This window comes from Ambystoma mexicanum, chromosome 1q (genome assembly GCF_040938575.1).
Source record: "Ambystoma mexicanum isolate Mex_15411 chromosome 1q, UKY_AmexF1_1, whole genome shotgun sequence".
In the NCBI taxonomy this organism is placed as follows: domain Eukaryota; kingdom Metazoa; phylum Chordata; class Amphibia; order Caudata; family Ambystomatidae; genus Ambystoma; species Ambystoma mexicanum.
In genome coordinates this window covers 1,238,680,805-1,238,693,277 of record NC_090922.1, presented here as the reverse complement: position 1 = coordinate 1,238,693,277, position 12,473 = coordinate 1,238,680,805, and the positions used below count along the sequence as shown (strand labels likewise).

The following is a 12,473-nucleotide window of genomic DNA, read 5'->3' as shown; positions in this document are numbered from 1 at the left end:
AAATGTGAGCTGTAGAGCTGTTACAATGAAATCCACAAATACAAGTATACAAATAACACTTAGGGCCTCATTACACGGATGGCGGTAAGGCTTTACCGGTACCGGTATTTTACCGGTACCGGTAAATCCTTACCGCCTTACTACGAGGTCCCTTTGCGGGTTGGGGAATTTAATGCCTGCTTTTTGCAGGCGTTAAAAACCAACCCGCAAAGGGACCAGGGAGCTAATTACGGTACCGCAATTTGTGGTACCGTAATTAGCACCTTCCCCATTCCCATAGAGCCCTATGGGGCAAAAATGGGAATGGGGAAGGGCAATGGTGGAAGGGGGAATTACTGCCCCGCCAACCTTGGAATAGGGCGGTAATTCCCCTTTTCACCAAGGCAGTGCCGGTATTTTACCGGCATGAACCATGGCGCTAACGGCGCCATGGTTCACTGCCATCCGTGTAATGAGGCCCACACTCTCAAGTTTTCTAATAAAATAAATATTTATTTATTTAACAGTCAGTTTTAAATAAGCCTTCTTTAAAAAGGGCAATATGCAACAATAAAAATACACTTCAAAACACTTCCTCAGCTTTAAGATCAGTAAGTAGATAACCTTCCGGGATGTCTCACACACACACACACACACCCTACACCCTGGGCTGACTTCTTTTGCTAGGGCACTGTAGCCATTGATATATCACTTTTGACACTTAATGGAATACTGAGATTGTGGAAAAGGAAACGGTTAGGGAAGGAAAAAGGTTAACAAGTTCTCAGAACAGGTGAGTAATTTGCAATCCCCCCCAATGACGTCTGGGTTAAACCTTTCCCAGCAATACAAGTTAAACTTTTATACCAACTATGAGCGACAGTTAAAACCAAAGTCAATGGGTCAGAAGAGTCTACAGGGAGCCAGGACAGCCAAAGTCAACGTGAACAATGTCTAGGGAGCTGATGCACTTCTTTAGATAGCACAAAAAGGGTTCATAGTGACTGTTTAGACAAAGTTTCGACTGGTGAAATTTCCGACACAAAAGTGTGGGAAAAGGTTTCAATTTTTTTTTTTCTTTTTTTGTGGGGGTGCCCCCAACCCCTGTTTTTTTTTAAACAACTATTTAACTATACCAAATTAAAATAAATCTTTTACTATTTTTTTTTAAAAAATCGAAACTTTTGTTTTCAGCACTTTTGTGTCGAAACTTTTACCTGTCAAAACTATTTTTTCGAAACTTTGAAGGGACACTCACAATATTATTTAGAGAGTTTGTGGAAAAATAATCACTGTTGGGCCACAAGCTATAAGGCCTGTGAAGGGCAAAGCTGCAAGCAACTCTGCATAAAAATCAGCAACTGCAAGTCTCCAGTGAGAACAAGCATGCTACAGTCAAAAGAGGTAAGTGCCCCTTCAGTCAAGACAGTACCTTAGGTTTGAAGAAGAGGTTCCAGTTGGCTTCTGTTCTGGTTGCAGTCCTCCAGATTCTGGTTCCTGGGCCTCAGTCGTGGGGACAGGAGGGAGGATGTCTATAGGACTCCTGCATTGCAGTTTGAAGGACGGTGGCAGCTATGGGCTCTCTTCAGATCAGCAGCACTTTGCGGTTTCAGCTACCGGTCAATAGCACCACTGCGGTTGTTGTACACTTGATGGGCTTCCCTTGCTTCTGGGGTCCACCAATCTGTTGAGGTGGCTAAGGCTTGGGTCGTCCTGCTTCAGGATGGTCCTCTAGAGCTTCCGGAATATCTGGTCTGGCTTAAAGATGATGCATTCGATTCTGGTGTTCCTGACCCCTGGCACTCGGTTCCAGCAGCAGCAAGGAAGTGCAGCCAGCAGGGAGAGGGTTTCCATGCAAGTTCATCTTGGGGCCAGTTAGTCCCACCAACTCAAGGGAAGAGGTTGACCATTCCGGGCTTCTGTAGTCGATACGGAATTTGGATCTTCAGCACTACCGCAGGGCTTCACCGGGCAAACCAATGGTCCAGGAGGGTGCAGCAAGCTTCTCTTCCAGTTTCTTTCTTCGGATGTCTCGCCCAGTGGTCGACTCTGTCTTCAGTTCAAGAGACCACACCTTTTACGCAGATTTCTCACATTCATGCACAGCCTGGCTGTCACTCACACAGCGGGGTGGCTGTCCAGCAAGGACAGCCAGCCAGCCAATCACCACTGGGTGCATTCAGGTAACCAAGGAGACTAAGGACAGAGAGTTTCGGGCACCTCCGTCGCTTCCTGCACTATCAGACACATTGGAGCCTAAGGTGGATTTCAGCACTGAAGCCTGCCAAAGGCAAAACGAACAAAAGGGTTAAACCTGGTTTGGCGCGCAGACCTCAAAAGCAAGAATTGGCAAAAAAAGAAGAACAGGCCTTTTTGACAAAATGGGCAACCATGGGGGCATTACTGCAGCTGAGGATTCAGCCTGCGGGTAAAAACGCACAATGGTAGGAAAATGTAAACCACTGCCACCAGCCATTAATTGTAGTGAGGGTAACATAAAAAATGTTACATGAGTAAGTAGGAAAAGGGGCTACTAAGTAACCCCCCCAGTACTTCCACATAAAATGGGGTGTACTGGACCTACATAGGAAAAACAGGTAAATAAAGTCAATTTCACTTTACTACTCTTGGGAACAGTAGTTCACACAAGAGAAGGTATTTAAACCTTATGAGAAATCCAAGGGACTTCTCTGTGACACTGCACTGAGGGTGCTTTGTGTCACAATACAAAACACAGATGCCTATGGAGTTTGTCAAACTCCAGAAAAGGAGAAAACACAGAGTTCAAATCAGATCAAAATACATGAGAGAGTGAGAAAAAGGTCTCACTCACTCCAGGGTAGAAATGAAAAGTCCTAAAGTCCAGTAAAAGAGCTGGGGGTCTCTAGGGTTGAAGGGAATTAGCACAGAAATGAGAATTCTCCCCAACAGCTCCCGCCCTGTCACCACCGTTATATTGGAACAGCAGGAAAAGAGCTCTATGTGGGACCCCATGTGTTGTCCCTATACCACATCAAGTGTATGAAAGATGATATGCACTCAGGCAACCCTATCGAATGTACTCTCGTACTGAAAGAGTTTAGGAATGTCAGCATGCACCATTGGACATCACGATACAGAAACGATATGAAAATACTTAAGAGTGACAATGTAATGCAGTGACAAGAGAAACATGTACGAAAGGGTAAAGTAATCATATATACAAAGAAGATAAAGTAACTTGATTACCAATAAGTGTAAATACGCAGTAAAGCAAGGTAGAGGAGGCATATAGAAGCTTGCTACAGATAAAAATAAAACGTGCCTATGATGGCCATGATAGGAACACTGACTTTGGCCTGTGTTAAGACCGGGAGCTGGGTTGCAGTTACGAGAGCTTGCAAAAATTGCTTTGTGTCCCAAATAAAGTTGAGTCTATGTTGGCCTGGTGTCAAGGGTGCTATTTTAAGGAATAATTGCAAGGCACAAAGGGAGGCAGAGATGGATAAGCCATGTACGTAAGACATTTATTTTAGATTAAATATTAAAGAGGAAGAAAACATTTGCAAATAAGAGGTTGAAATGGACAAATTTGCGGTCTTCTCCCACGTGTTTCAGAAGTCGAAAACAAGGGCTATTCATTAAGCTTCGGTTAAAGATAGTGATGTGCTTACACTGCCTTGAATATCCTAGAACAGAGAGCAGGCTACAGACTACAGACAGGAAACTGTGGCTTATGGTTGGACTGATGAGAGTTGATGGACTAATTGGGAAAACGGGGAGTAATCCGACCTGGCTCAAGCACCTGGCTTCCATTTTGCTTACGTGCTGCTAGTAAGCCGAAAGTCCAATGTTGGGTGACTTTCATGCCAACCAATCAGAGCATCTATGGGGCAACGTGCTATACAATGTTGCATAGACCAATCTGCTGCCAATTTCTCTGCTATAATCAGTATTTTATGTATTTAGAGGTAGGCTGAGGCGTGCCCTACAGATAAGGGGCAGCCAATGATGTACGCTATATATGCCATAGGTACATATGTTCCCCTAACCAATCCTTCCCTTCAATAGGTTTTGTAGTTTACCACGTAGGATGATATCATAGATGACGCATGTTGTGGTATAAAGCCTCTGTAGAAACAAGTTTGAGTGCGAGTGTGCGAGCAACAGTCCGTTGTTCGTCAGTACGCCCTGCTTTACTGAATTGAGAATAAAGTAGTATTTTGCCATATTTTCCAAGTCTGTCCGGTTATTTGCTCTGAGATCTTTATTGGCAATTCCATCCAGCACAAGAGATGCTTCAAGGTGCTAGAAGAGCTTATCTTTGATGTCAGTGTGTAATTCGATCTTCTGTCGGGAAGATAAGGCCAGCGGTTTGGTAGACTTATTTAGACACTATGGACAGGCTACCCTCACGTCTAACAAGTGCAATAGACTCGCTGTCTTAGAACATCTTCTAGGTGGGACAGACAGGCTGCCATAGAAACTAAGATCATGTGATTCTCTAAGCGCAGTAGACAGGTTACCTTTATAGACTTACTGTGTATCTTCCAAGTTCTACAAACGCTAACCAAAGGGGCCTACTAAGATACCTGCATATAACCACTGTGCTTTACAATGGCTAACCTAAGCATTTGGTTAGCCAATTATCCCCAACAATCCATGCAAGTGCAACACATGTCCTACTCCCAACAATCCATCTAAGTGCAACTCATTTCCTACCCATATAGGTCCGTCACATTTCCTACCCCCAGAAATCCATCCAAGTGCAACTCATTACTCAACCTCAAAATCCATTCAAGTGCAGCACATTTCCCATTCCCAGAATACAGCCAAGTGCAGTACACAGATAACTCCCAACAATCTAACTGGCCATCCACGGGGTGATGTAGGCAATCCACATAGTGCTATTATAGTGTTATAAACTGTAATACAAAATGCCTAAATTAAACCTTGGCAGTGAAGGGAAGAAACACTTGGAATCAGACTTTGGCAGTGTAATGAAAACCTGCTACGCGATTATGCTAGGTGCAAGTAGGTATGAGATTTCAGGTACTAAAAGTGGTGGTGTTTTACTGGAGTACAGTAATGGCCCACACCACACTTACCTTAGCAGTCACTGTGGGTTGTCAGCGGCAGGCGTTTCAGGTGAACACGGGCAAAAACGGAGTGGATGCACTCAGAAGGGAGCTGCCCTTTGCCTTGGCCCTTAGCCGATGGCTGCCTGGGCAAAGGCTGCTCTTGGGTGCCTGTATAAGGAGAGCTTCCTGGTTCTGAGAACCAATCAGGGAGGGGGTAGGAAGGAAGGAACAGGGAGGAGTGAGGGGGAGGGGATGGCAACAGGGGGCAAGAGGGCTGCGAAAAGAGCACCGATGGTGCAGATTTTAAACTGATTTGGCAGTGCTTGGAAAGGCTTTGCAGAGGAGCACGGAACAACTTACCCTGCAGCTGGGCAGCACACAAGCATGACACAAAGCTCGTTTGTGCATTATGTAAAGAAAAAAGCCTTTCCGAGTGTGAGAGCCAATCAATCAGGGAGGGGTTAGCCGGGAGCGGGGGGACACTCTTATGTTTAAGTGATGATTATTTGACTACCAATTAAATGGGATTTTATTTAATAGGTGTGGCAAGGTGTGGTGCAAGTAGTCAGGTTTTTGGATCTATGTGGAACAGTACCTGGAAGGAGAGTACACCAGGTCTTTTCAATTCGACATTAGGTGAAACAGGGACAGAGGTCCCACAGAAACAGAATACTAGGGTATGGGACCCATATCAAAATGGGAAGGTTCTGCCAGTGCACATCAGGGTCTGGGACCCATATGGAAGCAGGCGAAGCCCACAAGATAAGTCTACAGGGGTCAAGATGCCACACAGGCATGAGGAATTACATACCCAATGGGCTGGGGCCCAGACTAAGTTGGGGAGACCCCGAGAGAATAAAGAGGGGTCTGGAACCCAGAGAAAGGAGAAACAAGCAAAAGAACACATCAGGGAGAACCCAAAACAACCCACCAAAGCAAAAAGAGGAAATGAAGTGCAAGGAACCAGAACAAGGGGTCAGGGACCCTGTGTCAAAGATAGAGTCAAACTCTAAAATATACAACGAAGTCTGGCAGGATAGTGCACCAGATTTTATACGGCATTGGTGACCTGGAGATATTTTGGATTTTTGTTTTGTGAACAGAAAGTTTACATTCAGGTCCGGCGGGATAGTGAACCAGACCTGATACTATGTTTACAGGTTGAAGAAAAGACAGGGGGAAGAGGCTCCCCCTGATGTCTGGGAACTGTTTTTTTGTATACATTTGAAGGAACACCACTTACAACATAACTTTTAATTTAATGATTCATTAACTAGATTTCCTTATTAAGAATTGAACCTTTAAGTCCGTATTGTGAGAAACCTGAAGGTGTCTCACCCACTAGTCCCCAGGGATCTGTCATGCAGGTGGCCAGGACACGTCCATCGTTTTTGAAGCCAGTTCCTGGGGGTGGACCAGTGTGGGAGGACCACCTGGGTGAGGGGTCTTCGGGGAGTGGAAGTGGGACAACGGATGGCGAGATGCGGCATCCACTTCCCTGTAACACCTTTACCCCATCCTACCAGGTATGATTCTTAGGAACTCAACCCCCACCCTTTTCCAACATGAACACTTTCTTATGGATAGCTCACTGTGAGAGAAAACAGACAGACACCCGAGCCATATACCTGACATGTCCCAATAAAATGGTCAGGCAGGGTCAGGCAATTACTGATCATTACACACACCTGACTTCCATCAAATTTCCCCACGCGGATAAAAGGCAGAGCATAAAAGCACACTCTGAGCAAGCAAAGCAAACAAGGAAGCAGCAGTTCCAAGATGGCAGTTAAGATAAGATAAGGCGAAAGACGGCAAGACCGGAGAGGATTGCAAGGAGGGAAGTGCCCTTGACCTTTTCAACGAAATACTGTTACTTTCATGAACCTTCGAGAATAGGAAATGTAACAAAAGGAATCAAGGCTGAAGAATCCTGGATTATGGGTCAGAGGTACCCAGGGCTCTCCTGCGTCGATAGTCAAGGTGGGAGGAATCGTTTGCCACCGTGGTACTGCCCTTGGCTGCTACAACAAAGCAGCGCCAGTGAAGTCAGCACAGACGGTGTGTTGGGGATACTGATACCAGATCGGTCTGTGTTGAATCCAAGGTTGCAAGCGGCAACATTGTATAGTGAAACTGAAGAGTACAGTGTATGAAGCGTGTGTGGAAAGCAATGCGAACATAATTAAACAGCAGAAGAGGGACTGAACTTTGAAGCCAAGATACAATACCGTAGACAGAGTGGTCCGGTACCACGTGGGTGCTCATTCGAAAGTCTGTTAGGTATCCAGCTGAAAGGTGGCAAATGTGAAAAGTGATACAAGAATTGTGAAATCGAAGTGGTCCTGCAACGGGTCAAGCTAAACCCCATGCACATTCAAAAGTCTGCGATAATTGATGGAAAAGTATATGATGTTGATCTGAGTCCGAGTTATGGGGATCTGAGATCTGATCCTGACTGAGGGGGGTCCGAGATCTGAGCCCGACTGAGGGGGATCTGGGATCTGAGCACAGCTGAGAGGGATCCGGGGTGAACCGTGAGTCACCCGAGAAAGAACATCCTATTCTGCGAACATTGTGTAAAGAGGATATGAGCCCGGATGAGGGGGATCCAAGGTGAAGGACATTGTGTTACAAGGATCTGAGCCCGGCTGAGAGGGATCCGGGGTGATTAGTGAATCATAAATAGTGATGCACCTGAGAAATTGAGTACTTGTGAAAATCTGAAAGAGGAAAGAGGAAAAGAACTTGTTTGTTTGTTGCATCAGGTCCTCTGTATCAAGAGACTTTGAAAGGCAAAGAGACTTTGGCATGGAAGGCCCTGATGTGAATGTTTCAACTGCACCCTCGTACCAGAGAAGCCAGAGACTGTGCTAAACTCGAGTGTACTGCCTTGTCTAGTGCTGAAAACGTGGAGAAGGGAGGCCAATGGCCTGACCATCCTGACATCATTTTTTGAACACTTTTTCTTTTTCGTAAAATTGTTTCCCACACTATTTGTATTTAGAGGTAAGGATCAGCAATAGGTTTATTAGTATAGGCCCTTTTATTTTGACAAGACACCACTAAGACTGTATTATTATTATTTGATGGTTGTAGCTTGCTCCCATCTTTAGATTTAGGATTAGATAGGCATTTTCCAAACCCTTTTTAACTTAAATAAACACCCTTGAACAGTGGTCACTTGTGTCAGTCTTACTTTTGATACCATGCCTTCCTTACAGTATCCAGAATGGGAGGGACCTCCTTCTGGATCAAGAAGATGCCCAATTTTCCTCAGTTAGTCTAGAATGTAAGGGGCGGAAATATGTTTTGGACCCAGGATGGTGGACTTTTTACTTTACTGGACATCCTGACAAGAGTGCCTAATATTTGTATTTATTTATTTATTTGGATTTATAAAGCGACCAGCGGCCCGGAGGCATTGTGGCGCTGTTACAGGATATTCACTTGATACAAGTTATACAGGATATTCACTTGGTGCAGGTTATACATTGGTTACAGAAGCAGATATAGACAATAGATGACATTGTAGAGAGGTGTTACAAGGTTACATAGGTAAAGTGTTGGAGACCATGCAGGACATATGGCAGTCTAGTTGAACAACTTTGTTTTTAGAGCTTTTCTGAAGGTTGCCAGGTATTCTTCCTTTCTTAGACTGAGTGGAAATGAGTTCCAGGCTTTGCAGGCTTGTACCTCAAAGCTAGAGCCGCCGGCTTTCGCTCTGTTGAATGCAGGGACTGAGAGTTGGTGTGAGTATTGGTCACGTTTTGGTCTGTGGGCTGGTGATTGGTGTATTCTTTCCACTAGGTATGCTGGGGCCGACTGGGGGATACATCTGTGTGTGATTGTGAGGGCTTTGAATGTGATACACTCTTTGACTGGGAGCCAGTGGACATCTTTCCTTGCCTGGGAGATGTGCTCTCTCTTGGTATGCTGAGTGCAGCTCTGAGGGTACTGTTTTGTGTTGATGTTATTATTGGAGGTGCCTAAAAGTAGAATGTTGCAGTAGTCAAGTTTTGCACCAGTTGTGGCTCTTGCGATGTTGAGGCAGTTTTTTTAAGATAGGTATGGTCTCACAGCATTTATGATTTTTGATGCGAGTGCTGCCGCTGATGAGATGGCGCTGACTTGCCTGTCCATTGATAGGGTGGAGTCCAGGTACACTCAGAGTTTTGACTGTGTCTGAAGTTTAAATGATGGTGTCCTCAATGCTGAAGGAGCTATAGTTTTCATCTAGTTTTTTTAAGGCTTCTTTGGGGCCTACTAGCAATATTTCATTTTTTTCCCCGTTTAGGCATAGAGCATTTGCCACCATCCAGGCCTGGATACGTGCATATGTGTCTTGGAGTGTCTTGAGGTCTTGCTCATAGTTACCTGTTAGCGGTAGGAGAATTTGGGTGTCATCGGCATAGTTTGTAAAGGCTATGCCAAAGTCTTCTAGGTCACTGAATAAGGGGAGAGTGAAGAGGTTGTAGAGGGTGGGGGACGTGCATGAGCGTTGTGGGACTCCGTAACTGATGGGTGATGGCAGGGCGGATGCCTGGTCCGAAAAGACTAATTTCTCGAATTGAGGTGTTTGCACAGGATCCTATGGTCAACCAAGTCAAAGGCCACCGAGAGATCTAGGAGTAGGAGGAGTGAGGTCTTCGTCCATGGTTTCAAGTAGTTGGTTCTTGAGGTCGAGTAGGGCTGACTCTGTGCCATGGCGTGGGCGGAAACCTGATTGCCTTTTTCCAAGAATGTTGTGTGTTTCCAGGTAAGCCTGGATCTGTAGATATGCAGCCTTATCCAAGATCTTCAGCAGAAAAACGGCACAGTGGTAATTGGACGGTAATTCTTTGGGGAGTCCGGGTCAAAGGTATTTTTTTTAGCAGCTGCCTAAGCCATGCTTCCTTATGGGCAAGTGGGATGGTGCTGGTAGCGAAGGAGGTATTGATGAAAGTGGTTACAAAAGGGGTCAAGGCTGTGGCACAGTCTTTAATTATGTTGGCTGGGTAGATGTCTCCTTTGCATAGAGATGGCATGGTCTGTTTCATGATTAGAAGGACTTCGGGAACTGTGACTTCCCTGAATGAGAAGGGTTTAGGTGTGTTTGTTCTGTGTGCAGCGCTATCCTTTGGTATGATGGTTGGAGGCTTAGGTAGTGGTGGTGGAATAGTTTTGGGAAGTTTGTCAAATTGGGATTTGATTTTGTTCTTGGGTTTTTTGATTTTTATCTAACATGGCATGTTGGATGTTGTTACACCATGTTGCGTTTTTTTTGGTAGGTTGTGCGGAGGAGGGTGGGATGGTCAGCTCGGAATAGATAGAGAATAGGTCTTTGGATTGAGAGTTAGCTTTCTCAATTCTGTCATTGTAAGAGGTCACTTTAGCTCTACAGATGGCTTTTTTTAATATAGTTTAGCAGCTGTGAGGTAGGTGTCCCTAGTGGAGTTCTTGGGTGAACCAGGAGTTTGCATGGAGTCTTTGTTTTGCTTTTTTCTTTTCCGGTGGGGCTAAAGCATCTATAATATATTTGTGCGTGGTGTTGTAGATCTCAACTAGTGTTGTAGGGTCATTGGATGTGGGATGTGCGAGTGCCAACGTTTCTAAAAGAGGGATAAGCCTGTCTGCAGTGAGCAGTTTTTTTGATCTAGCCATGGTGGCTGCAGTGGGTAGGTTTGGGGTCCCTCCTATTTTTAATGGTATGAAGAAGAAGTAGATGGTGGTCTGTCCATGGGTCGGGGGTGTAAGAGCTGATGTCGACCGCACAGTTGTGGTCTGCAATCCAATTTGGGATACAACCTTTATTGTGGGTCGGTTCATTCACTCGTTGGGTGAAGCCTAGGTCATGGAGAGCTTTGGCGAGTGCTTTGCTTTGCTTATCTTTTGGATCTTTGAAGCCTAGGTTGAGGTCTCCTATGAGTATGGCTCTTGAGTTTGTTTTAAGGTTGTCGCCTAAGATGTGAGTGATATTGGACTGGAAGTCGAGAGTTGGGCCTGGTGGTCGGTAAACAATGTGTATTGTTATGGTGTAATTTGGTGAGGGGGATATTTTTGCTGATAGCAAGTCAGAGTTGTCGGCCTCTGAGGTTTTTAGCTATCTAGCATTGAGGGTCTCTTTGAGGGTAAGGTCGACCCCTCCTCCTTTACTGTATGTCCGTCTTGGCGTAGGATGATGTATCCTGGTGGTAATGATTGCCATATGGCTGGAACTGAGACTTCATTTAGCCAGGTCTCAGTGATAGCTAGTATGTCTAGGTCTAGATCTCTGACGAGATCATGAATCTCTACGGCGTGCACGTTGAGGTACGGCAAACCCTCATAGAAATAGGGCAAGATAGGTTTTTCCTTTTATTTTATTTGATAGATAAAAGTATTTGCCAATAAACATGCCATCACTGTGTCAGACTTGTACTTCTTCACCCTTACAGTTAGTACTTCCTATTGTGCCTATCAACCAAGATTTGAATTATTAAGGATACATTCTGAAAAGCACTTGGTCTGGGATGCCTTTCCTGACAGCCATTTCTTGTATTGTTTGCCCATGGACATGAAGTTGTATTCTGGCTTTAGGATATACTTCCCGATCCCAACGGACACACATGAATGAAACCAGTTTATTGAGGACTAGGTCTATAGGAGAAAATAGGGCAGCTAGTACTGTGGATTGTCTACTCCCCAAGTTTAGTAAGGCTCGTCCCTGGACCTCTACGTGGAGGAAGTACAAAGTTTCTGCTCTGAGCTAAGCTTATTTTCCAGTGCCTGGGAGGTGAGTTTCTTCTTCGACCCCAATAATAGTTCCATTCTTGTTGTTCTTTGGCTAGGACTCAACCATTGTACATGGGCTTAGACACTTGAATGGCGATTTGTCTGATCAAATGTCCACATTTACCATATGCAAAGCTGCTTACTGGGAGCTTCTAGCATCACATGGCCTGTGGCCGTACCTGACCCTCCCCCAGGGTACCCACCATCCACCTATATGGTTAGGTAGGGCCTTTCGTCACACCTGTTATTTCAATACTTCTCTGGTCCTCTGACTCCTCCAGCTGAAATTCTGTAAGTAAAACAACCTGCAAAGAATATACCCACCCAGCTGACCTCTGCTTCGTCGCACCATCTCCTGTCGGGCTCCTATACTTCCAAGGATTGCTTCTTCAAGCTTTGCTCTCATGTCTTTTGATTTCTTGAATGGCAAGCTGTTCATTCTTTCAAAGGCTTTCTTTCCCTAAAAGGAAACAAGGGATGCACAAATGACTCAAATACTAGGTACAGTTTTATTACATTTACGGAAGTGTATCATATCATATATAAGGAAACTGCACCAACCAATGACTGATTTGTCTACACATTATCACATACTTTACTATAGCTCCTCAAATGTACCGTTACTCAAATGAATTAGTAATGCTGCATATGACAAAGTGCAGTCACAACACAGGAGGAGGA

The 12,473-nt window shown here is 44.9% G+C and overlaps 1 protein-coding gene across 14 annotated transcripts in view; it reads right to left on the bottom strand.

The window, feature by feature from the left end:
- The window catches only part of DOCK7 (dedicator of cytokinesis 7), a 1,498,361-nt gene that overhangs the window by 479,991 nt on the left and 1,005,897 nt on the right, over positions 1-12,473 (bottom strand). For 10 of the 14 annotated variants that reach the window (XM_069642017.1, XM_069642018.1, XM_069642023.1 and 7 more), the window contains one exon: positions 12,117-12,252. In XM_069642017.1, the coding sequence (XP_069498118.1) occupies positions 12,117-12,252 (136 nt within the window). The remainder of the gene's footprint in view (positions 1-12,116; positions 12,253-12,473) is intronic. The other 4 variants (XM_069642019.1, XM_069642020.1, XM_069642029.1 and 1 more) reach the window with 1 other exon arrangement.